The 27,929-nt window shown below is 37.1% G+C and overlaps 1 protein-coding gene across 2 annotated transcripts in view; it reads left to right on the forward strand.

The window, feature by feature from the left end:
- WDR70 (WD repeat domain 70) overlaps positions 1 to 27,929 on the forward strand; it is a 558,042-nt gene that overhangs the window by 475,478 nt on the left and 54,635 nt on the right. For both annotated transcript variants that reach the window (XM_037799489.1, XM_037799490.1), the window contains exons 14-17: positions 505 to 605; positions 2,261 to 2,340; positions 4,372 to 4,488; positions 7,119 to 7,281. In XM_037799489.1, coding sequence (XP_037655417.1) covers positions 505 to 605; positions 2,261 to 2,340; positions 4,372 to 4,488; positions 7,119 to 7,281 — 461 coding nt within the window. The remainder of the gene's footprint in view (positions 1 to 504; positions 606 to 2,260; positions 2,341 to 4,371; positions 4,489 to 7,118; positions 7,282 to 27,929) is intronic.

A 27,929-nucleotide genomic window follows, 5' to 3' on the forward strand; every position in this document is an offset into this window, starting at 1 on the left:
TGTGTTATTCCTGAAAAAGCTTTATGAGATCTGGATCTCTTTGAACTAAAAACCATAACCACGTGACTTCAATCCACTGTCCAGAAGGACATATTATGTGTATAAAAGCATGAAACACTGAGATCTAAATCTGCTTCAGTGGTAGGCATAACTGAGTTATGTGGATTCCACATTTCAAAATGCCAGCCTCACATGGTAATGGAGTTAGGAAAGCCTGACTTTGTGGTTTCAAGGCTGTCAGGAAAGGCAGGGTTGGGGGAGGGTGGATATGGATGTCACTATGGGAGCATCTTTATTTCTATAGGGTATCACACAGAGTATAAGTAATGAAATGGAACATAACCTCAGGAACACAAAGTTAAGGTTCAGAAAAAAATGTCCTAAATTACAGGTTACCATCAGGATGACATTAGATTTGTTGAACTAGCCATCAAAGTACAAGCAGGATTTTTTTTCAATTTTTATTTGGCTTCTTTAGTTAACCATTATGCCTTTCCTTTTAAGAGTGTTGTCCGCTGCCTGTGGCATCCAAAGCTGAACCAGATCATGGTTGGAACAGGAAATGGATTGGCTAAAGTATATTATGACCCCAACAAGAGTCAGAGGTATTTCATAAGTATTGCCTGTTTTAGATGGATGACAATAGCTAGGGGATAGGGGGTCTTCTTTTCACCTCTGCTTTTTGTTTCTGCCTTTGATGGGGATCTACCCTTTTAGGAAACACAGCTGGTACAGAATAAAGCCTCAGACCCCTAGTATTGTGCTTCAGAGAGAATTTGGATATTGTCCTTGATCCATACAGAATTCAAAGTGAAAGTTTCCTGGGGATTTGCAGTTCTTTAGCTGAAATGTTGAGTGCAAGAGGGAAAACAAGTCCTGCCGTCTTTGCATACTACCCTGGACAGTGGCATTAGCAGTGATGCATATAAGGGATTAACAAAGCAGGGAACTGTACCACTTACAGGAAATGAAAACAGCTTGTCCATTTTACTCCCTTTCTCTTTTGGCTTTCATCAGTTACTAGATGTCTGCCAGCAGAAAGGGACAACACAAATACTTTCCCCCACCCCCCGCATGCCCAATCCAAATGTCAAACTTAAGCATACCAATGTGTTCCAAAGCTCCAAAAACTTCACTAGTCAATCCTTCAATTATTTCCATTTTCCTAAGATTTGGATCTCAGTGAACTAAAAACCATAACCACATGCCCTCAATCTGCTGTCCAGAGGGACATATGTGTGTAAAAGCATGAAACAACGGTGAAAAGGTGTCACCAACCAAAAATAGATTTTTTTCCCCTCTCTATTCAGGTATAGTGACTGACAGAGTAAGCCTTGGTTAGTATTAAGGTTCACATGCTAAATTCACTGGAATCCTGCATAAACCTTCTTGAAGGCCCACATCCTTTCTAAGGAAAGGAAAGCCATCCTCTACTAATGAATATTCATTAACCTTAATATTGACTCTGAATAGAAGCAAACAGCCTTATCTTCCTTCAGAGCTTTCTGGACTAGGGTTGGAACCTTATATAACCTAATAAAGGTATATATTAAGGTATATAGGAATAAATGGGGTTTTGTTTTTTTAATAGAGAAATTGAAAATGCTAACGTAATTAGGATGAAAGAGAGTCTGTTTCACTTGAGAAAATTATGAAACCCATTTGAGAGCAACCGTTTATTTATATTTGCTCCTCTTGAAAGGGATAGATAAAGACTGCAAAGGAAAAGAAATGTTCTGGGCACACTTTTGGTCAATAACCTTCCTAGACTTGTAGCTCCTTGGAAACGTTGGCAACAGACTTAGGTCCAGATGCTTGTATTCTTTATTTGAATTGTAGACAAATGCCACTTGGGATATAGCCTACCCAGTTTGCTTTCATCTAGGATATAAACTAAAATTTTGAATCCTGTGATCTGTAGGGTGAAAATGCTGGTTAATTTTATTAATGTCTCTTTAAGACCTTAAAACTTTTAAGGTATATATCTATAGACTTTTTTGTGTGTGTGTGTAACTAGAGTTCTGTTGCCATGTTATCTCCCCAGTCTTTGTATTTGGTAGTAACTACTGAATGGCAGGTTTGCTTTTCCATAAATTTAATCCCTTATCATTGAGACCCCATCTGTTGCCATCTCTTAGAAAGTCAAGGACTTGTCAAGATGGTTTGCTCAGAGTGTATTCCAAGCAGTATCTAATGCTTTTTACAGACTTTCTGTTATTAAGAACAAATAAAGAAAATAATTTGTTTTTACCCTCCTCAGGGGAGCAAAATTATGTGTTGTTAAAACACAGCGTAAGGCGAAACAAGCTGAGACTCTAACCCAGGACTACATCATCACCCGTAAGTTGTTAGCATGGCTTCTCAATCATGCATGTCTCTCCTATGTCATATGGTGTTGATTGCATGGATTTAGAGACAGTAAAAGTTGTTGGAGTTCAGACATATATTACAAAATATCCTATTCATGCAGACAGAACAGCCAGTCATGTAACAGCAAACCCCTTTGGCTTCTGTGACTCATCATAGAGACAGGGTTACTTTGTGTAACTTTCAACTCAAAAGGGAAAAGCCTATTTGAGCCTGACGCATTGCACCATAGCAGCCTTTTAAAGAATAACAATCTATTCTAAGAATAAACTAGAGAGAGTGCTGGTCTTGTAATCAAGAGACCTGGGTTTGTCCAGTTCTACCACTGGCTGGCAGTGTGACTTTGAACAACTGAAATTCATCAGGAAAGTGAGGAGATGGGATGAAAGGTCTCTTCCAGTTTTCTCTGAAAGTCTATGACTGATCCAGGGATATTTATATATATAAAATTAACTATATGGGCTATGATAAGAAATCTGCCAGAGTAGAGTGGCTTTTCTCAGATTTGTCACACAACCTTATTAATCTGGCAGATTTGTGTTTCCCCAAGCCACACTGTCTGAGACCTGTAACAGATAATGGCTAGGAAGGAAATTTTGGATGCCGTAACAATTGTCATTAGCAGATGCCCCTGCAGACTTTATCAGTGTCTAAGTCTAAAGGCCAAAGAGCCCTGTACTGCTGGGTTTCCTCCCTAATGGTGGGTCTCATATAAGATCAAGTCCCTTGGAGCTTATGATCAGTAAGGAGAGCCCATGACATTTTTTGCAAGAGTAGAAGTGTTAAAGTTGGTGTCATAACCAGTCTAGCTCATGTAATTACATACAACCTACTTAAATTCCTCTAGCTATTTGAAGTGAAAAGCTATTTTTCCCCCTCCTAAAAATACTGTTAGTCATGTTGCCCAACAAAGTGATGTGTAGCTGTGTTTCTCAGCTCCCCTGATTCATGACAGGCATGTTTTACTGGTGAGTGATGTGCTCCTGGCCCCAGCTGACAAAAGGGGTAGAGAGTGGGGTTAGGGTGAGAGAGAGAGAGACTGGCAGAGTTTTTGAGGTGTTGCAGACTTTCTGGCATTCGTATTATATAAACTCCCGTAAACACTGTTATTCCTTGACCCTCCCTGCCCCAGTACCCTGGAAAAAGTTTTCTTTTTTAAAGGAGGTTTTAACCTGCATGTAATGACTGAAATAACTCGAGTACTTTTTTCAGTCAAAAAAAAAAAAAAAAAGATGTTTATTTTAATATTTCCCCAAAACCCTCTCCTCCAAATATTACATTGTTTCCCTCTTATATTCTGACATTTATTTCTGACATTGAGCAAACAACTAACAGCGAGTGGACAAATATTACTTTGATTTTTATTCTCTCATTTTGTCCACCATATAGAAGTAGGGATTGGTCCCCATCAAGTCACCATGCCAAGAAATTCAGGATCCCCACCCCCCACCCCCCATGAGCATTCAAGGCAACCTTTATCCCAGTTTCAGTGGGATAAGTGTTCCTCCCTTCCGGTTACTCAGTGTTGTCACACTCCTCCTGAGAGGTGGTCACGTTTCAGAAACATGTGAAGTGATTCCAGTGTTTATGAGCCATCCGAGGAAACTTCAAGGCTGACAGGCAGGCTGTTGGCCATATAACTTGTCATTATTCACATTTGAGTCCTGTGAAAAAGTAAGAGCAGTCTCATTAAGTGTTTCTTTTCAAAACCACAGAAATTAAGTTTTAACTGCTACCCATGGTTTGGGAAATGGGGAGCCTTACCAGTGTTTCCTTGGCAGTATTTGACAGTATTTCCTGAGTGCTATTAGCTGCCAGGAGAGGTGCACTATAAGTCTGTTCTCAAAAAATTAGCTAATTGGTTACAGTAAGATTGTCTTTTATTATTAGATGAAGGCTGTCATTATGACTTTTATTTCATCTTTCAGTTAGTCATGCTTTAGCTATGTTTTGGATGGAAGGGTTATTATAATAATGAAAAATTTCAAATGTGACTTCTTGTAGCTCATGCCTTGCCTATGTTCCGTGAGCCCCGCCAGCGGAGTACAAGGAAACAGCTGGAGAAGGACAGACTGGATCCTCTGAAGTCTCACAAACCTGAACCTCCTGTAGCAGGCCCAGGTGACTACGGCAGTCTAGCTAGTAACCTACAAAGGGGCATGCGTGGTGGGGTGGGGAATTGATATAGAATTGGGAAGGTATTTCAAGCTTGGATACTTTGTCTTCAGAGAGATTTTTCTAGATAGTGGTTTCCAAGAGTTTTATTTTTATTAGTAGAACTTTTTGCTTAAACAAAAATCTGATGCAGAATCCCAATGTATAAAACTGATAAAAATGGAGCTGCTATGCTGAAGTGAGGAGGAAGCCTGGAGCCCTATTTGCTCAGTCTCCACTTGAGCCCTTCCAGTGACTGCAGTGGAACTTCGGGGCTCCTTGGTACCCAGTTTTAAAAGCAGTGCTCTCAATATTGGCTTAATATACAACTTTGGGCACTTTGACCAGAATCCAAGCTTTAGATTTCACATAAGGCAGAAAATGGCCACCATTTAGTTCTGTGTTGATAAAGTGGAGCTGTCCATTACTCTAGAAAATAAATGAAAAGTCTTCAGAGTTTTTAAGAAAATGGGTATCAGAAGAAAGCAAGGAAGCATCAGCTATAGTATAGCACATACCTGCACTAGAATTCCATTTTCTGTTATCACCTGTGTAGATTCCATTTGTCCCAAGCTCCCAAGTCTACAACTTTTGACATGTTAATTCATCTGAGCCTGAATTCTGGCCTTGCATCTGTGGCCTGCCTCTTCAGTGATGAAAACATCTTACATATCTAAATTTTGTTTTTCATTTTCTCCACTACAATACTTATCAAAGTTCCTAAATAATATTCTTGCCTGGATTTTTGCAAAACTCTTCTAACTAGATACCTTATCTTAAGTCACTCCCTCTCCTCCCCACTGCTTCCATTCATCTTGCACATAGCTTTTATCTGTACCTCCTCTACCTTTCATGTTGTTACTGTCCCCAAACCTTCATAAGCTTCCCGTTGTCCCATTGCAGATTCAAGGTTCTCTACAGTCTGACTCTAACCCACCCTTGTAGCTTTACACTTCACTTCTCTCCTACTCTGATTTTCTGGTGTAACTATTGGTTCACTCCTGTCCCCAAATACCTATTGAACTTTCTGCATTCTACACTTGTACTTAAACCATTCTGCTCACTGAAAATAACCTTCTCTCTCTGTTGAACTTTTCAAAACTACATCCAGTTCAAAAACCATCTCTTCCATAAAGACGCTGTTTTGGTTTGCTAAAGCTGCTGAATGCAATATACCAGAAATGGGTTAGTTTTTACAATGGGATTTACTAACTTACAATTTGCAGTTCTTAGGCTATGAAAATGTCCAAATTAAATCATCAACAGGATGATACCTTCTCCAAAGACCGGCTACTGGCAAACTTGGGCTCCTCTGTCAGATAGCAAGGCAAATGGAGACATCTGCTGATCCCGGGTTTCATTGCTTCCAGCTTTTGGCTTCAATGGCTTCTTCTCTGTTTTCTGTGGGTTCTCTATTAGCTTCTCCAGGGGGCTTTTTCTACGAAATTTTCTTGGTTTCATCTCTTTGTGTTTTATCCTCTTATAAAGGACTCCAGTAAGAGGATTAAGACCCATCTTGAATGGGGAGTGTCACATCTCAATTGAAATAACCTAATCAGAAGGTCCCACCCTCAATAGGTCTACACCCACATGAATAGATTAAAAGAACATGACCATTTTTGGAGTACATACAACTTCAAAACTACCACAGACCCCCTCAACCACTTCAGCCCAAAATGTTCTCTCCTTCCTCTAAGTACTGTAATAAGTACAGGCCACACAACTTATTTGGTCATTAATTACTTCCTGCCTTATTTAATCTTTCCTTATCTTGGATTATGAAATTGATCTTTTAGTGCTATTTGGCTTTTCATGTATTTAGTTTTTCTTCCTAAAAACTATACATTCTTTGAGTACTAGGCCACTGTGGTAGCTGTTGGGGGATCCAATGGGGGAAAAATCCCTGTCCCTAAGGAATTTCCTGTCTACTAGGGCAATTAGAGTAAAATAATGTGAATCAGTACATTCAGCTTAACTTGTTTTCTCATAATACTCAGGAAAATGGCAAGCCTAAATGTACTTGGAAGATGGCAAGCCCTAAAGTATGTTTGTTTAAAACTAAAATATCATCTAATGAATAATTTGTTATTTTTATTAATTGAATTACAAATGTTCATGCCTGAGGAATTTTTTAAGGCATATACATGGCAAACTATTTATAATTTTTATAATTCCTCCTACATTGGCACTGTTATGTAAATTAAGCAGCTGACTCATACCAGTTAAAAACTGCCTCTTCCTATTTAGGAATGTTTTGGGGAAGTTGAGGTTTGGTGATTTCTTACTTTGGTTGTGATTATCATAAATGAAAGCTGAAAGGATCATACTCAAGTGCTCTTGAAATTTGTATGCTTCAGATCAATGTCTGAGGAAGCCCCAGAGTACTCAAAACCTTGATTACATAGGAAATGATAAAAATTAAGTAAACCTCAAGCTCTGGCCCCACTCTGTCAGTTCACATGTCCATTTAACAGGCCACTTTTGAAGCCAATGCTGAGGGATTCTCAACCTTGCCAGATAAGTATGATATATATATATATATATATATATATAGTAATATTTATTCAGGATCTGATTAGATTTTTCCTTTGAAACAGGTCGTGGTGGCCGGGTTGGAACCCACGGGGGCACTCTGTCATCCTACATTGTGAAGAACATTGCTTTGGACAAGACTGATGACAGCAATCCCCGGGAAGCCATTTTGAGGCATGCCAAAGCAGCTGAAGACAACCCATATTGGGTTTCTCCAGCTTATTCCAAGTAAGTAAATACCTTTTTAAAATAGAAAAATTGTTGTGTTTAATGAATTGAGAAGAACATAGCAATGACTGCTTGGGGATTCTAACTTTTCCCTTTCTTATTTCATTCTTGAGCTTGAAAAATAGGTCATGTGCTCATAGACTGGAAACTTAGGCTTTTGTTGTATCTTAAGACTCTAAAATGGTGAATTTTTAAACAAGACCAGTTACATCAGAGTTATAGCCTAATGTAAATCACTATGTGAAGCCCATCCTACCAATGAAAAAAAATTACTGACTATATGCATTATCTTAGTAGAGGAAAGTTAAAAGCAAATGAAGAGGAGCAATTTATAGATACATGATTAAGGACTAACTTTTATTTATAGAGCTGTATATGTAAGTTACAGTGCAGAGTAGATCTGCCTGCTCAGATTCCCTCAGATAATGGTTCGTAAAACCACTGAATCAGCTGCATGATGTACAGGAACCCTATACATCTTAAGACTTAATTTCCCATTCCCTATCCCTACCACTTCCCATTCCTTATCCCCACCTACATTCTAGTTTCTGGCTCTATGAGTTGGCTTATTCTAAATGTTTCAAAACAGTGAAATCATATAATATTTGTCCTTTTGTTTCTGGCTTATTTCACTCAATGTGATGTCTTCACAGTTCATTCATCTTGTCACATGTATCAGGACCTCGTTCCTTTTTACAGCTAAGTAATATTCCATTGTATGTACATAGCACGTCTTATTTATCCGTTCATCAGTTGATGGACTCTTGGGTTGCTTCCTTCTTTTGGCAATCATAAATAATGCTGCTATAAACATTGGTGTGCAAACATCTGTTCAAGCCCCTGCTTTCAATTCTTTTGGGTATATACCTAGTAGTGGGACTGCTGGATCGTATGGTAGTTCTATACTTTGCTTTCTGAGGAGTTGCCAAACTGTTTTCCACAGCAACTGCACCATTTTACATTGCCACCAGCAATGAATGAGTATTCCTATTTCTTTGTATCCTCTCCAAGACTTCTCCATTTTTTTAATAGCAGCCATTCTAATGGGTGTGAAATGGTATCTCATTATGGTTTTGATTTGCATTTCCCTGATGGTTATTGATGTTGAGCATCTTTTCATTTGCTTTCTGCCCATTTGTGTATCTTCTTTGGAGAGATGTCTTTTCAAGTCTTTTGCACATTTTTTAAATGGATTGTTTGTCTTTTTGTTGTTAAGTTGGAGGATTTCTTTATATATCCTGTATATTAATCCCTTATTGGATTTGTGGCTTCCAAATATTTTCTCCCATTGTGTAGGTTATCTTTTTATTTTCATGATAAAATCCTTTGAGGAACAAAAGTTTTTTTATTTTGATGGGTCCTATTTATCTGTTTTTTCTTTTGTTGTTTATGCTTTGGGTATAAAGTCTGAGAAATCATTGCTTAACATGAGGTCCTGAAAATCCTTTTTCTTCTAGAAGGTTGATAGTTCTAGTTCTAGCTCTTATATTTAGGTATTCGATACATTTTGAGTTTATTTTTATGTACAGTATGAGGTAGGAAGTAGGGGTCCTCCTCCCCCCCCGTTTTTTTTTTTTTTTTTTTTTACAAACAAATGAAGATCCAGTTTTCCCAGCACCATTTGTTAAAAAGACTATTTGTGCCAGTTTGAATATATTGTGTCCCCCAAATGCCATTATCTTTGATGTAATCTTGTGTGGGCAGATGTTATCAGTGTATATTAGATTGTAATTCTTTGAGTGTTTCTTTGGAATGTGCCCCACCCAGCTGTGGGTGATGACTCTGATTGGATGATTTCTTGTGGTGGTGTTGCTCCACCCATTCGGGTTGGGTCTAAGTTGATCAGTGGAGCCATATAAATGACCTGACATAACCGAAGGAACTTAGTGCAGCTGTGAGTGATGTTTTGAAGAGGAGCTACAGCCAAGAGGGATACTTTGAGGAAGGCACAGAAGCTGCAGTTGAGAGACAGTTTGAAGACACCCGTTGAAAGCAGACTTTTGCTCTGGAGAAGCTAAGAGAGGACAAATACCCCAAGTGCAACTAAGAGTGACATTTTTGAGGTGCTGAAGCCTAGAGAGGAACGTCCTGCGAGAAAGCCATTTGAAACCAGAACTATGGAGCAGACGCCAGCCACGTGCCTTTCCAGCTAACAGAGGTTTTCCAGACACCATTGGCCATCCTCCAGTGAAGGATGTGTTACCTTGGACACTTTATGGCCTTAAGACTGTAACTGTGTAACCAAATAAACCCCCTTTTATAAAAGCGAATCCATCTCTGGTGTTTTGCATTCTGGCAGCATTAGCAAACTAGAACACTATTCTTTCCCAATTGAGTGATCTTTGTCACCTTGTCAAAAATCAGTTGGCCGTAAATGTGAGGGTTGATTTCTGAGCTCTCAATTCTATTCCAATGGTCTGTATATCTGTCCTTGTACCAGGAACATGCTGTTTTGATTACTTTGTAGTAAGTTTTAAGAATGGGAACTGTGAGTCCTCCAACTTCATTCTTCTTTTTCAAGGTGGTTTTAGCTATTCGGGGCCCTTACCCTTCCATATAAATTCCATAAATTCCATTTCTGCAAAGAAGGTTGTTGGAATTTTGATTGAGATTGCATTGAGTCTATATATTGCTTTGGGTAGTATATAATACTTAATAATACTTAGTCTTCTAATGCATGAACACAGAATATCCTTCCATTTATTTAGATCTTTAATTTCTTGTAGCTATGCTGTGTATAAACAAGTCTTTACATCTACGGTTAGATTTATTCCTAGACAATTGATTCTTTTAGTTGCTATTGTGAATGGAATTTTTTTTTCTTGATTTCTTCTTTGAATTTTTCATTGCTTGTGTATTTAAACACTGTTGATTTTTGGGTGTTGATCTTGTATTCTGCCACTTCGCTGAATTCATTTATTAGCTCTACGAACTTTGTTGTAAATTTTTCAGGATTGCCTGCATATAGGATTATATCATCTGCAAATTGGGAAAAATTGGGAAGAGTTTACTTCTTCCTTTCTACTTGGATGCCTTTTACTTCTTTTTCTTGCCTAATTGCTATGACAAGAACTTCCAGTACAATGTTGAATAACTCTGGTTATAGTGGGTATCCTTGTCTTGCTCCAGATCTTAGAAGGAAAACTTTCAATCTTTCACCGTAAGTAGGGTGTTAGCTGTGGGCTTTTCGTGTATGTGTTTTATGATATTGAGGAAGTTTCCTTCTATTCCTGGTGTTCTAAGTGTTTTTATCAAGAAGAGGTGTTGTATTTTGTCATATTGCCTTTTCTGCATTGATTGAGAGGATCATATGGTTTTCTTCCTTCACTCTGTTAAGTGATGTTTTACCTTAATTCATTTCCTTATGTTGAACCAGCCTTGCATACCAGGGATAAATCCCACTTGATCATAGTATATAATTCCTTTAATATGCTGTTGAATTTGGTTTGCAAGTATTTTGTTGAGGATTTTTGCATGAATATTCATAAGAGATATTGAACCATAGTTTTCTTTTCTTGTGGTATCTTTATCTGGCTTTGGTATCGAGGGTGATTTTGGCCTTGTAGAATGAGTTAGGGAATGTTCCTTTCTCTGCAGTCTTCTGGAAGAGTTTGAGCATAACTGGAGTTAAATATTTTTGGAATGTTTGATATAATTCCCCTGTGAAACCATCTTGTCCTGTGCTATTGTTTTTTGTGACGTTTTTGATGACTGATTCAGTCTCTTTACTAGTAATTGATTTGTTGAGATCTTCTGTTTCTTCTTGACTCAAAGTAGATAGTTTGTGTGTTTCTAAGAATTTTCCCATTTCATGTAGGTTTTCTAATTTATTGTCCTACACTTGTTCATAGTATCCACTTACAGTCTTTTTTATTTCTTCAGGGTCTGGAGTAATGTCCCTTTTTTCATTTCTGATTTTCATTCTTTGGGTCCTCTCTCTTTTATTCTTTGTCAGTCTAGCTAAAGGTTTGTCAAGCTTGTTGATCTTTTCAAAGAACCTATTTTTGGTTTTGTTGATTCTATTTTTTTTTTTTTTCCTATTTCCTTTATTGCTGCTGTAACCTTTGTAATCCTTCCTTTTACTTGCTTTGGGTTTAGTTTGCTCTTCTTTTTCTCATTCTTCCAATTTTAATGTTAGGTCTCCAATTTGAAGTCTTTCTTCTTTTTTAATGCATTCATTTAGAGCTATGAATTTCCCTCTCAGCACTACCTTGGCTACATCCTATAAGTTTTGGTATGTTGTATTTTCAATTGCATTTGCCTCAAGATATTTCTTAATTTAGTTTCTGATTTCTTCTTTAACCCATTGGTTGTTTAAGAGTATGTTGTTTAATTTCCATGTTTGTGAATTTTCTCTTTCTCCCTCTATTATTGATTTTTAGCTTCATTCTGTTACGCTCAAAGAGTATACATTGTATGATTTTAATTTTTTAAACTTATTGAGGCTTGTTTTGTGACCCAACATATGGTCTGTCCTGGAAAATTATCCATATACACTTGAGAAGAGTGGGTATTCTGTTTTTGTTGGGTGCAATGTTCTATATATGTCTGTTAAGTCTAGTTTCTTTAGTGTATCATTCAAATCCTACTTCTTTATTTATCTTCTGACTAGATGTTCTATCCATTATTGAGAATGGTGTGTTAAGGTCTCCTACTATTATTGTAAAGTCCTCAATTTCTCCCTTCTAATCTGTCAGTATTTGCTTCAAATATTTTGGGACTCTGTTAGGTGCATATATATTTATTATTGTTACATCTTCCTGAATTGAATTGTCCCCTTTATCAGTATATAATGACCATCTTAGTCCCTTGTAACTGCTTTTGACTTAAAGCCTATTTATCCAATTGAGTATAGTCACCCCAGCTCTCTTTTGGTTACTATTTGCATGGCATATTTTTTTTTCCCCCTTTACTGTCAACCTGCTTGTATCTTTGACTTTAAGGTGAGTCTCTTGCAGATGGCATATAGTTGGGCCATGCCTTTTCATCCATTCTGTCGATCTCTGCCTTTTGACTGGAGAGTTTAATCCATTTACATTTAAAGTCATTACTGATAAACAGGTCTTTCTTCTTCCATCTTGCTATTTAGGTTTTGTAAGTCAAACTTTTTTGTTCTTTACTTCCATTATAGCCTTCTTTTATGTTTATTTGTTTTCTTGTATTGTACTATATTGAGTGCCTTCTTATTTCCATCTGGATATATTTTTCATCTGTTTTACTTGTACTTATTATAGGGTTAAAATTTAGCATCCTAAATATATAACGATTATACTTGGTTTGATACCAACTTAACATCAGTAGCATGCACATATACTTTTCCTATACCCCTCTGTCTCCCCACCATGTTTTTATACTTGTACTATTTATATCTTTGTACATCATATGTCCAAAAACCGAGGTTTATCATTAATTTTTTTGCATTTGCATTTTAGCATCTGAAGAAAGTTAGAAATGGATTTAGATACCAAATGATGCAATACAATAATGCTGGCATTTATAATTACTGAAATAGTTACCTTTACTGCAGGTCTTTATTTCTTTATGCTGCTTTGAACCACGGTCTAGTGTCCTTTCCTTTCAATCTGAAGAACTCCATTTACAGTGCTAGCAGGGAAAGTTTAGTGATGATGTACTCCTTCAACTTTTGTTTACCAGACAGTGTCTTAATCTCTCCCTCATTTTTGAAAGAGAGTCTCACCAGGTGTACAATTCTTGGCTAGCATTTGTTTTCCTTTAGAACTTTAAGTATTTCAACCCACTGCCTTCTTGCCTCTATGGTTTCTAATGAGTAATTGGCACTCAATCTTATTGGGATTCCCTTGTATATAACATGTTGCTTTTCTCTTTCGGCCTTCAGAACTCTTTCCTTGTCTTTTGCATTTGATAGTGTAATCAATATATGATAGGTTGTGTTTTTCTTCATGTTTTTCCTGTTTGGTGTTCTCTGAGCTGCTTGGATGTGCATATTCATGTCTTTTGCTAAGTTTGGGAATTTCTCTGTCATTATTTCATTGACTATTCCTTCTACCCCTTTTTCTCTTTCTTCTCCTTCTGGGTCTCCCATAATGTTCATATTTGTGCACTTGATGGTATCCCATAGCTGAGTTAGACTATTTTTGCTTTCAGTACTTTTTTTTCTTTCTGCTCCTCACCCTGACTCATTTCCAGTGTCTTGTCTTCAAATTAATTGATTCTTTCTTCTGCCAGCTCCATTCTGTTCTTGAAACCCTCCTGGGAAGTTTTCATTTCCATTGTTGTGGTTTTCAACTTCGTTAGTTCTATTTAGTTCCTTTTTAAAATTTCTGTCTCTTTTTTTAGACTCTTACATTGCTTATTCATTGTTTTCCTCATATCCTTTAGTTCTTTCTCTGTACTTTACTTCATCTCCTTAAGCATTTTTAAGATCATTTTTTTAAAGGCTTTTTTCAGTATGTCCACATTCTTGTCTTCTTCATTGGTGTTCTCCTTTTTTTGTCTTCTTCCTTTGAATGGGCCATCATTCCCTATTTCTTTGTCTTGGACTCTTTTTTTGCACACTGTACATTTTAATATTTTAAAATGTTAACTTTGGTGTTTATTTCTTGGGATGTCTGTTTCCTGGATTTGTAACTAGCTGGTGATAAGACAGAGATTTTCTTGAGCTTTAGCCTTCCTAGGAAGGTCTGCCCTAGGTAAATCCATTGTGCTTTGTTTGCCTTGTCTTACTGAGCCTCTGTCTTGTCCTAGGCTTTCGCTTATTAGTTGTTCTGGAGTTGCCCTGTTTACAGGAGTTTGGTTGTCCTGTTTCCCAGGGGACAAACCTCCATCTTCCAGGTATCTGAATCCAGCAGGCCTTTATCCCAAACTGTTACCCTCTATAGTTTTTTACACTCTTTTTGTTGTCTTATGCCGCTTTTGCATTGAGGGCAAATTCTGGGATAAGTGTTACCCCAGGTAGGACTTTCCCAATTTGGTCTTTTCCAGCCAAAACAGGGCCCAGGGACCCAGGAAGGGGGCACAGACTGGCTCCAGCGTGCCCTGTGGAGCAGATCAGGAAGGGTGCCAAAATCTTCTCCAACAGTGCCCCAAAGCTGAGCTTTCCTGGCCTGCCCAGCTTCAGCTAACTATCCCCTGCAGTTCTGTGGAAACACTGCCTCCTTACCTCTCCACCGCCTCTGCTCCTGTCCAAGGTGAGTTGAAACAATGGTTACCACCACCTTTGTTGGGGTCAGGTTGAAACAATGGTTGCTTCTGCCTTTTGTCCAGGACAGGTTGAAACATTAACTGCCCTCAGAGCTGGACTCAGCAATCCAAATTCACTTATCAAAAGCCATGATCAGCAATCGGCCTTGCACACCCCTGTTCTTGCAGAAGAGGATTTTTATTCCCTTTCTCTCAGCAGCAGCTATCCAGGGCCCGGTCCCCATGGCTACCTGTCACAACAGTGGGCAGTGGGATCCTGTAGCCACCACATGGAGAGAGCAATTTACATTTCTTTACCATAATTTATCAACCTCTTCCTCCTGTTCATCCTTGGATGCTGTACAGTGTTCTTCTGATCCCTGGAGTTTCAAAATAGTTGTTTCAGATAGTTCCTGCCTCTTGAACAGTTTTGGTGGAAGGACTGAGTCCTGGAGCTCGCTGTTCCACCATTGTGTGCCGGTTTGAATGTATTATGTCCCCCAAAACACCATTATCTTTGATGTAATCTTGTGTGGGCAGACGTATCAGTGTTAATTAGATTGTAATTCTTTGAGTGTTTCCATGGAGATTCACCCCGCCCAACTGTGGGTGATGACTCTGATTGGATAATTTCCATGGAGATGTTACCTCACCCATTCAGGGTGGGTCTAAATTAAATCACTGGAGCCATATAAATGAGCTGACAAACAGAAGGAACTCAGTGCAGCTGAGAGTGACATTTTGAAGAGGAGCTACAGCCAACAGGGACACTTTGAAGAAGCTGAGAGAGAGTAGCTACAGATGAAAGGCAGTTTGAAGACAGCAGTTGAAAGCAGACTGTTGCTCCGGAGAAGCTAAGAGAGGACAAATGCCCCAAGAGTAACCAAGAGTGACATTTTGAAGAGGAGCTGTGGCCTGGAGAGGAACATCCTGGGAGAAAGTCATTTTGGAACCAGAACTTGGAGCAGACACCAGCCACATGCCTTCCCAGGTAACAGAGGTTTTCCAGACACCATTGGCCATCCTCCAGTGAAGGTACACTTTGTTGATGGACACTTTATGGCCTTAAGATTGTAACCGTATAACCAAATAAACCCCTTTTTATAAAAGCCAATCCATTTCTGGTATTTTGCATTCCAGCAGCTTTAGCAAACTAGAACAACCATCTTCCCCGGAAGTCCCCTACTTGCGTATTTTCATATATCACCTTCTTTCTTTCATGCAAAGTGTAAATATTCTTCTGGGCTTTGCTTTTTTCAGTGAATAGTATGCCTGGAAATCATTCTACATCTGTTCATAGAGATTTGTTCTTATTCTTTTTTTCAGCTACATAGTCCTCCATTGCATGGCTGCTTCACAGTTTATTCAAACATTTTTCTATGTATGAGTATTTAGATGAACCTGCTGGATAACAACATTATGGCTAGAACTCCAGCTAGGAACCTGTCCTTAGAATTTCCCAGTTATTGTTCTGATGCCTAACAATTGCAATTATTTTGATGAGGGATCAACTTCAATTTAATATATAATTTTCATGTATGAATTTTTAAATAATACATGCACACAGTACCAAAAAAAAAGTTCAGCTGTATTAATAGGTAAACAATAAGAAAGCCTCCCTTTCAGTTAACCTGCCAGTTCATTTGTTCAACTGCTCAGAAATATCCACCATCGATGGGTTCTTGTATATTCTCTGAGTCCATATAGAAGTGAGCAGATGTGTGTGTAGCTGATTGTTTAAAAATACAGGTGTATAGAATGTTTTACAAGCCATGGCGTGTGTGTGAGTATGTGTGTTGTTGTTTGGTTTTTGTTTTGTTTTTTACTTGGGAATCAGGTCACATCTATCCATACATATATATCCATCTTATCCTTTACGCTTTATATATTCCATTGTATGGATATATATACTTTTCTAAAACAATATCCTGTTAAAGGATATTTACATTGTTCTCAGTCTTTTACTTTCATAAATTATATAATATAGAAATCAGTATATTTGCACATACTTGCCTACCCGTGCAAAACTAGAAATAGAATTGCCAATAGAGTTTAAAAATTACATTTTGAGGTTTATAAAGATAATGCCAAATTTTCCTCTGAAGAAACTTTTTAACCAACTTATCCAATGTCTGAGTATCTCCTTCCTCTCATCCTTGCTAAGTGAATATGTTACATTTTTATCTTTGCCAACTTGATACATGAAAACTTTTAACTCATTGTAGTTTTCACATTTTTAAACTGAGCATCTTATCATAGTTAAAACGCTCTTTTTCCTGTTAACTTTTGATTCCTATCTTTTGCCCATTTGTCTGTTAGTTGATTGGTCTTTTCTTATAGATTTGTAAATTCTTTTAATTAAGGATATTAACACTCTGTCATATATTGCAGATATTTTTTCAAAAAAAAAAAAACCTAATGTAGTCAGTTTTAGAAATTTTTTCTTTTTTGGCTTTTTAGGTTAAATTCTCCCATATTTCAATTTGATACTTACATGGTTTCATTTTTTAGAGTTAAATCTTTGATTCACCTTGAACTATTTTAGTGAAAGGAGTAAAGTACATATATTGGTTTCCTAGGGCTCCCGAACAAATGACCACAAATGTGGTGGCCTAAAAGAACAGAAATTTATTCTCTCAGAGTTTTGGAGGTCAGAATTACAAAATCAAGGTGTGGGCAGGGTCATAGTCCCTACATGGCTCTAGGGGAGAATCCATTCCATGCCTCTTCTTACTTCTGGTAGTTGTCAGCTTCCTTGGCTTGTGGCTATAAGCCTATGTCTGCACATCACCTTCTCCTCTGTGTCTCTCTTCTCCTTATTTCTCTTATAGGGATACTTATGATGACATTTAGGGCTTAACTGAGATAATCCAGGTTTACCCTCTTGTCCTAGTTTGCTAATGCTGCAGAATGCAAAACACCAGAGATGAATAGGCTTTTATAAAACGGGGGTTTATTTTGCTACACAGTTACAGTCTTAAGGCCACAAAGCATCCAAGGTAACACACCAGCAATCGGGTACCTTCACCAGAGGATGGCCAGTGGTGTCCGGAAAACCTCTGCTAGCTAGGAAGGCAGCCGGCATCTGCTCCAAAGCTCTGGCCTCAAAACGGCTTTCTCCCAGGACGTTCCTCTCTAGCAAGCTTGCTCCTCTTCAAAACCTCACTCCCAGCTGCACTCACTTTTCTGTCTTTGAGTCAGCTCATTTATATAGCTCCACCAATCAAGGCCCACCCCGAATGGGTGGGGCCACGCCTCCATGGGAACATCTCATCAAAATTATCTCCCACAGCTGGGTGGGGCACACTCCAAGCAAATCTAACCAACACCAAAACTTCTGCCCCACACAAGACTACAAAGATAATGGCATTTGGGGGACACAATACACTCAAACCGGCACACCTCTCATCTCAAGATCCTTAATCATACCTGCAAAGAACTTTTTTCCCAGTAAGGTAACAAATACAGGTTCCAGGAATTTGCCATGGATAACTTTTGGGAGCCGTTTTTCAACCTGATATAGTAGGGCTCTAACTTAGTTTTTTTGCAGTTGGTTAGCCAATTGTTGCAACACTTTCATTGGATAATCAATTTTTTCTCATTGAATTGAAATGCCACCTTTATTTTACATACCACCATTCCATATATATTTTAGTCAATACTAAGTTCTTTATTCTCTTCTATTAATCTTTCTAGTCAAGTATCATTACCACACAGGTTTCACTACAGTAGGGCTCCCTACCCTCATTATTCATCCTATGAGATTTTTTCTGTCTTTTGCAGTTTTCCATGACTTTACTGTAAGTTATCTAGTAACCTGCCTAAGCACCCCCCCTCAAATTATTAGTGCTATTCTTAATTTAGGTAGAATTTTACAATATTGATTCTTTCAAACCAAGAGTAGGGTATGTCTTTTGGTTTAGTTACATCTCTGTATCCCTCAATGGTGTATTTAAGTTTTCTTCATATAGATCTTTCACATTTCCTTTTAAATCTATTTCTAGTTATTTTGTCTTTTTGTGCTATAGTAAATAAGATCTTTTCCTTCCAGTGAATTTATAACTCTTGTATATCAGAAAGCTATATGGCTACATATATATATAGTAGAAATACATATATTTATATATTTTGTATTCATCTGTTTATTGTATTCTATTGTTTACAATAATTTTTAGCTGATTTGCTTGAGTTTTCCATATATAATATCTTCTGCAAATAATGATGTTTACCTCCTCCTTTCCAATTTGTATACCTATCATTTCTTTTTCTTATGTAATTGCATTGAGTAGTACCACCGGAATAACATAAAATAGTATCAATGATTCATGCACATCCTTTTCACATTTTGAATCTTAACAGGAATGATTCTGTTAGGTTGAACCATATGAAATTGCCCTTTTTGTAAATCAAAAATAATCAAATAGCGACAATTTCATATTCTTCAATCTAATGGTATTTCCTAATAAAGCATGATAACTTTCAAAAACACACAGACACAAGATGTTAAGAAAGAGTCCATCTCTCCTTTATTTGCTCATTCAACAAAGATTTACTGAACACCCACAATGTGTCAGTACTCTTCTAGGATGTGGGTATATAAAGCATATATTTTAATGGCAGGGACAGACAATAAATAAATCCATAAATGTCAGGTGGCAGCAAATACTAAGAAGAAAACTAAAATATGGATAAAGGAACATACAGTAACCAGGGAAAGAAAAGGATGCTATTTTAGATATGGTGGTCAGGGTCTGGCTCATTTCACTCAAAAGGATGTCTTCAGGGTTCACCCATATTGTAGCATGTATCAGAACTTCATTCCTTTTGTGAATATACCACATTTTGTTTATCCGTTCATCTAAAGTGATCTTTGACCTGAATGAAAACAAGGGAGTGGGCCATGTAGATATTTAGAAAACACCATGCAAAGGCCAGAGGCATGTTCAATAGGAATAGATGCAGGAAATTCAACAGGAATTTTATTGAATCCCTTTATCATATCTCTATGGAAGTAATCATATGATTTTTCTATTTTAATATATGAATATGATGAATTACATTACTGGGTTTCCTAATGCTTGTACCATCCTTGCATTTTTGGTATGATGCTCATATGGCTGTGGTGTATTCTCTGTCAGGTGTTGGGCTGGCTTCATTAAGTATTTCATATGCATTTCTTCTCTTACATATTCTCTCAAACTGTTTGATTACTATTAAATTTATCTTTCTGTAAAGATTTGATAGAGTTCACCTGTGAAACTGCCAGATTCTTGCACTTTTATGGTATGGAGGTGAGTAATAAATCCTTAATAACTTTCTCTCTTTCCCATCCCTTCATGGTAGTCTATTTTGATTTTCTGACTCTTCTGAAGCTACTCAGTAACTTCAGTTATGTAATATAATATGATATGATATAGTATAATATAATATCATTTTATAATATAAATATTTCAAGTAATATTTTCTTGAAAAAATATATATTCATATAGATTTTTGACTTTATTTAATTAGAATTTATTAAAGCTGAAAGTGTTTTTGTTCATTTGTTTCCACCACCTGAAGATATTTTTCTGCATTGTAGGTGATTTAGTTATATTTACAATAAAATATTGTGCTAGTTTAATATCAGTCTTGCCAGGTAAGTAGAATAGTTATTGTCATATCCTCACCTTATATTTGAGGGGATTGAAGTTTAGAGACTTGCAACCGATAGTGACTGAAACTAGAACTAGATTTCAGTTCTCCTGATCTCTAATTTAAGGAGCTTTTGGGAAGAACATGCTCTCTCTTAACATTTACCTTTCTGTTGCTGCATTTTGTGTCCATTCCTTTCCTTCCACCCAATTTCATTACCTTATATTTATTGCACTAAGTTCATGGCACTGTCTGTGGCATGTAATTTGATAGCCAGTATTGCAGTGCTGTTTCTCCTGTGTTCACCTGCTAGAGTATACTGCTTACTGCCAAGTGGCAAAGTGTTTGAAGGGAAGCTAATATTTAAAAGGATCTTTTCATAAAGGTCACTGTAATTGAGAATGTGTGTCTGGTTGTTTTTCTTCACTGCAGTTGACTTCTGTCAGAGATGAAATGAAGATTTACTATATCTCACTTTATCATAGAAAAGCACAGTTAGACATTACCCACATCTCCCTGCCTGTACATGACACACCACACACTCAGCCTTCATTCTCCAATGATAACAAAGAGTCTTTGAGCTCTTTACATTCATTGATTAGGTATTTAAGTTTCATTCCTGGCATTAGCAACGTAGTAGCAATGCAAGTTTTAAAACACAGCAGGATCACAGAAGACTCTCATTCAGTCACATGCAGACAGATTCAGTTACAATTTCTTGTAAAAACATGTTGCTGGAGGGAGGGGAAAGGAGCTGGCTGGGGAGTGGGCAGGATGTAGATCCAGAATGCTATTAGTTTACACATCAGACAGGGATAGATGTGTGTGGGAGCCTGGACTCTGGCCAACAGCCTGACAACCTGACAACTCTGTCAACCGTTGTCATTTTTCTTGCCAGATAAACTGCCTTTATTGCTGGTTCAGTCAATTTCATTTTCAGTGTGCATGTCTTGTCTGATACAAGATACATAGATGTGTCTATATTAAATATCATTCCCACCTATAAAAAGGATCTATTTAAATTATATCCAGTTAGTAGGCAAGGTTTAAAGAAGTCATCCCATCAATGAGTGAAGATTTATATACTGTTTGTGTCAAGAAGAGACTACAACTTTTTTCCTTAAGTAAGATTTAGGTGACTGGTTATCACTGTCCACCATATTCCTATGTAGAGGCCAGTGTTTCTCAAAGTGGTTTTCTGAACTCCCTTTGTCAGAATCAGAAGACATTGGTTTTTAGAAAAGGCAGGTTTCCAGATTCTACTCCATACCAACTCAGACTCTGGGATTGGGTCTGGGAATCTGCATTTTAAAAGTGTTCCAGGTCAACAAGGGACATGACTCCCAGGGATAAGTCTGGCCCTGGCATTGTGGGACTGAGAATGCCTTCTTGACCAGAAGGGGGAAAAGATATATAATACAATAAAGTTTCAGTGGCTAAGAGATTTCAAATAGAGTTGAGAGGTCATTCTGGAGATTATTCTTACACATTATATAGATATTCCTTTTTAGTTTCTAGTGTATTAGAATAGCTAGAAGGAAATACCTGAAACTATTGAATTGTAATGCAGTAGCCTTGATTCTCAATGGTGGTTATATAATTATATAGTTTGACCATGTAATTGTGAAAAGCTTGTGACTGACATTACCTGGATTCAGTGTATGGGTAGATGAGTAATAAAATAAAGACAAAAAAAAAAAAAATATACACACACACACACACACACACACAATGGGGGCGGGGTTAAGGGGTATGGGATGTTTTGGGTGTTCTTTTTTATCTTTATTATTTCTGGAGGAGAATAATGAAAATTTTCTAAAATTGAAAAAAAATGTGCCAGGTGATTATTTTGCTCACTGTAGTTTGGTAATAAGTACAAAAGTAGTTACTTAAAATACACCACTACTAATTTCCCCCCTTATGGAAATTCAGATTTACAGAATAGATTGTCTAGATTATAGAGATTCACCCTGAAGAAAACATTTACATAACAAAGGACTTTCCCCCAGCATTAAAAAAAATAGCAAACTGCTATGTTGTATTTAATATACAAATATATTTGCCAACTGTATTCTGCATACTTTTTGAAAATATGCTTAGCATGTAAAGTAAGGAACTCCTGATATCCAAAGCAATGTAGGGTATATAATATAATTTATATTAAAATTTATGCCAGATTTGTTTAAAAGCTTTTTTTTTATTATTCATTTAACCCTCACAACAACCTTATGAGGTAAGTAGTATTACTGTCCTCATATTACACGTGAGGAAACCGAAGCTTATATCGTGATCAAAGCCACACAAGTAGCAAGTGGCAGAGCTAGGATTTGAATGCAGGTGGTCTGGCTTCAAAGTCAAACCAGTGCTCAAACCACAGTGTCAAACCACAACAATGTAGTGCTTCTGATCACAAAGCAACTGTTAGTAGTTATTAGAAAAGTTGAATAATAGTGAACCTGAAAAGATTATTGTGTGAACCAGCATGGCATGGCAGAAGGAACACTGGACTAAGAATCTAGTCCTGGTTGAGTTCCAGCTCTACCACTGACTGGTGAATCACTTACATTCACTGAGACTGTCTCCTCACCCATGAAGTAAAAGGGTAGGGCTATACTAACTCCCAGCTTTTATATATGTTTTTGAATAGAAATTGCAGCATGCCAGTTCATATTTTAGGTATGTGTGTGTGTGTGTGTGTGTGTGTGTGTGTGTGTGTGTGTATATATATATATAGGCTTAGAGAGGACATTGATATGTGTGTGTATATATATATATATATATATATATATATATATAGGCTTAGAGAGGACATTGATGATTTCTTGGCTATCTCAGGCCTGTGTGTTCTTCAAAAGTTTTATCATTCTAACTTATTTACCCAGTTGGTGATAAGGTCACTAATGGCAGTTTTTAGGGTTTTTTCTTTTTCCCTTTTCTCCTCCCCCTCCCTTTTTTTTGGTTTCCACAAGTTCCTTAGATCTCATATGTAGCCCCTTTTCCACCCTCACCCAGTCTTTGAACTCTCATGCATAGCATTATGAGTTAGTGTGCCCTATTTTATGAGTCTAATTTATGTTTATCTATTTTCCAAAATATTATGTATTCATTTTCTGAAGAAAATAGAAAATTCTTTATCTAGAAACATACTGTTGCCTTTTCTCTTCTATGTGTCCCTTAATATTAAAAGAAAATTATCTTTGATTACCTCTTCACCAGAAAGAAGGGACCATTTTTAAGCAGAATCTTTTGGTCAAGCCCTTTATTTAATCCTAATAATTCTGCATTTGTGATGACTGTGTCAGAGTTCATCTGGGCTTTATTCATTCTAACAGGGTTAACAACTATGTCAGATTATCATGTCATGGCTATAATTGACTTTGGCTTTGAGGTTTTCCTTCATAATAAACAATGGGCCCTAAGCCAAAATGCTTGTGGTTTATACTCACATACTAATGACTAAATAATACAAGTGATTTTCCCTCATATTTGTTCCCTTACCCAGGAGCTGGCTTTTTGCTTTTTGAATGAACTATATCATAAGAATATCTGTAATTTAAAAGAATTTTCATTGCAGCTGAAAACATTTTGAAGACATTACTCAGACCCATGTGCTAGAGAAAAGAGTGTAGAAGACATGGGTTAAAGCTTAGTCAGAAGAGAAAGGACAATCCTGGCTAATGCTTTTAAATCCCTCACACAGTGTACCCAAAAATGCTCTTTTAAAAGATTGCTGGAAGAAACTTTATTATTTACTGGATTTCTACACAGAATTTCTCTAGATGGAAACACTGAAATGAAGGTGGGACTTAGTTTCTCTTGGGCTTCTTTCATTTTTATGCACACAGTTCCTAGAAAAGTCTCATTTTGTACAAATAACCTGAAGGACTCAAGTTAAAAAAAAAAAAAATGTTGAGGGGAAAACTAATCATCACAAAGTATTAGATGATCAGAATTTATAGATTTGAGACAGACACTTGTTTAAACTTTTATATTTGTTCCATGGAATCATATTAACTATTAGCAAATGCAGAGTTTATTGAAGCTAAAAGAAAATAAAACAAAAAACCCTTCAGCCCTCCTCTGATTACTTTATTTAATGTAGCAATAACTATGTTGATACATAATCTACTCTCCTTTTCTTGCTAACTCTGGTAAACAAGCTGACAAGTGAAAATGTTTACTATTCCTCAAATAAGTTAATCAAATTGGAAAACACAAGTTTTATATCAACCCCTCTCAGTTTGGGTTTTAAATTAACACTGAAAACAATGGGTATATGCATGGACCATAAACCAGTAATTGGAAGAAATATTCTGGATAAAGCCAGTTTCTATAAATTGGATACATTACTGGTTTTCCAGTGAGATTTACTTTATCCTCATACGCTGAACACCCACAGTTGATTATACATTTGACTGAATGGAATGTTCTTCTGACCTCTTTTTTCCTCGAGGAGATTCTTTTATAGGCTTTGTGGGGAGGAAGGAAGAGAGATTTGCCATCCAGCTGTAAGTTTGAGTTGATAACTTCCTGGTTCTTGAAAAATAAGATGTAGAATTCTGGAAGAATTAATTAAATAGAAGACTAGGAATGGATGAGCAATGGAAATGCTTCCTCAAAGCAGTGGAAGATATTTCTTGTATATTTATTTATATTTTTGTTATCTCCTGAGTTGCTACAATGTCTTCAGTGTCTATTTGGTTTGATTTGTTCTAGTCCTCTTTATGGAAGCACCTAACAGACTCTATGTTAAAATCAGTGTGCAAATTCCATTTCTTCAAGGAGCCCAGAAAAGAAGCCATTTTATGGTAAAAGACAGTGTTAGTAAGGACCTAGAAAAGTTTCTGTTGGCTTTATAACAAGAATTTCTGGACCAACTTTTAAGTGTTTTCAAATCCATTTGCATTTTCTCTTTTGCATGTGCCGTTTTACTCCTGCTTGACATTGTTGCTTTATTTTTTATTATTTTTAATGCAATTTTATTGAGATATATTCACATACCATACAAGCATCCAAAGTGTACAATCAGTTGTTCACAGTATCATAACGTAATTGTGCATTCATCACCACAATCAATTTTTTGAGCATTTTCATTACTCCAAATAATAAGACTAAGAATAAGAATAAAAATAAAGATTTAAAAAAAAAAAACCCAAAACATCTCAAAGTCCTTCTCCCCCCAATTATTCATTTCCTTTTCCCCCCTTTTTTCTAATCATTTGTCCATACACTAGATAAAGGGAGTGTGAGCCAACAAGGTTTTCGCAATCACACAGTCACACCATATAAGCTATATAGTTACACGATTGTCTTCAAGAATCAAGGATGCTGGATTGCAGTTCAACAGTTTCAGGTATTTCCTTATAGCTATTCTAGTACACTAAAAACTGAAAAGGGATATCGATATAATGCATAAGAATAACCTTCAGAATGACCTCTCATCTCCATTTGAGACCTCTCAGCCACTGAAACTTTATTTTATTTAATTTCTCTTCCCCCTTTTGGTCAGGAAGGCTTTCTCAATCCCACGATGCCAAGTCCAGGCTCATCCCTGGGAGTCTTGTCCCACATTGCTAGGGAGATTTGTACCCCTGGGAGTCATGTCCTACACAGGGGGAAGGGCAGTGAGTTTACCTGCCGGGTGAGCTAGAGAGAGGCCACATCTGAGCAACAAGAGAGGATCTCTAGGGGAGACTCTTAGGCACAAGTATAAGTAGGCTTAGCCTCTCCTTTGCAGTAACAAGCTTGATAAGGGCAAGATCGAGTACTTGGCCTACTACAATGGTATTCCCCAATGCTTACGAAAATATCAGGGATTCTGCAGGTGGAGAAGTTTAATGTTTCCACATTTTTCCCCAGGCCTTCAAGGGGACTTTGCAAATACTTTTTATTCTCTGCCCAAATTACTCTGGGATGTATCAGGATTTCATGCTACCCTGTACAAACCAACCAGATATCATCCCCTATTCAAGGTTCCATGTAATTATGATGGTTGAATAAACTGACCATGCAAATTAAATTATATAGCATGCTACAGAAAGTATATATTTTGCACCAGATAAACATCTTCCTTTGATCTCACACAGAAGTTAAAGTTTTAAAACACAGTCAATATCATCCTTTTCCCTTTAGTGTGGTTTACCTTACTTCTAATCAAGTCAATTTTGTTCATATCTCTAATTGAAGTCCAGTCTCTTTTTCAGCTTTTTTAACATTTGCTGTATAGAGTAATGCTTACATTCATAGTTGCCGAACTCTGGCTCTGAGTCTCAGGTGTCACGCAGATACCCGAAGTTACAGGAACCAAACAGGTTATATACAAACAGCTCATCATCTCAGAATTTAGAGATAACCATTAAAACTCATGAACAGATGTGACTGCTATAAGAACTTACATTCTAGGAACTTTTACCATGAGCCTTCCCGACAACCTATGCTCTCAGGTTCAATTCTCAGAGTTTGCACATTATAGTTAAGTCCATATTAGTGAAGTGTTACAATGTTTGTCTTTTCAGTTCTGGCTTATTTCACTCAACATACTGTCCTCCAAGTCCATTCACCTAGGTGCATACCTCCCAACTTCATTTCTTCTTGCTGCCACTCGGTATTCCATTGTATGTATACACCACAGTTCACCATTCCGTTTATCAATCGATTTACCCTTAGGCCACCTCCATCCATTGTGAATTATAAATATGGCTGCCATAAACACCAGTGTGCATTGTCTCCTAATGTCCTTGATCTCAGTTCTTCCAAATATATACCCAGTAATGGGGTTACAGGACCATATGGCAACCCCATAGTTAGCTTCCTATGGAACCACTGCACTGCCCTCCAGCTGGGCTGCACCATTCTAATTCCCTACCAACGGAATAGGTACGTACCTCTCCACATTTTCCCCAGCACTTGTATACCTCTGTTTATTTTTTTAACAGTTTTATTCACATACCATACAATCCACGCTAAGTAAACAATCAATGATTCCCAGTATAATCATAATTATGCATTCACCACCACAATCTATATGAGGACATTTCCATCCTTCCCCAAAGAAAGAGGACAAGGAGAGAAAAAAAATGAAGAATAGAAGTACAAAAGATAGAAGAAAAATAAAAATAAAATACAATGAAAAGGTCAGAAAACATCACCACCACCAAGAATCCTGTATCACTCCCTTATATCCCCTTATAGACATTTAGCTTTGGTATATTGCCTTTGTTACAATTAATGGAAGCATATTTCAGTGTTACCATTAACTATAGACTCTAGTTTGCATTGATTATATTTTTCCCATATACCATCCAATTTTCAACACCTTGCAATTTTGACATTCATTTGCTCTCCCTCATTTAAAAACATGCGTATATTTGTATAGTTACTCATCATCATTGATCACTCTAGGTTTTGCTAAGTTATAAATCCCAGTCTTTATCTTCTTTCTGGTGTCATACATTCCCCTAGCCCTCTTCTTTCAACTGAATGATACAGTTCTTCTTTCAACTGTACTCACACTCATCTTTGTTCAGAGTACTGACAGTATTGTGCTACGGTCACACAGTATTGTGCTATCCATTTCTGGCTCTGTACAATCAATCCTGTTGAACCTCTGTTCTTCAGCATCTGTCTGATCTCTAACCTCTGTCTATCTCCTGATAACCTGTGTTCTCAACTCTCAAATTTTCCTCGTCATTGTTACTCCATATTAGTGAGACGATACAGTATCCATCCTTTTGTTTCTGGGTAATTTCACGCAATGTAATGTTTACTGTCTACCATTTTGTCTTTTGGGTTTTATATGTCATATCTTACTTTATTTTTATTTCCCTCCTCTCTGTATTCACCCTTACTGATAG

This window comes from Choloepus didactylus, chromosome 11, assembly GCF_015220235.1.
Source record: "Choloepus didactylus isolate mChoDid1 chromosome 11, mChoDid1.pri, whole genome shotgun sequence".
Classification (NCBI taxonomy): domain Eukaryota; kingdom Metazoa; phylum Chordata; class Mammalia; order Pilosa; family Megalonychidae; genus Choloepus; species Choloepus didactylus.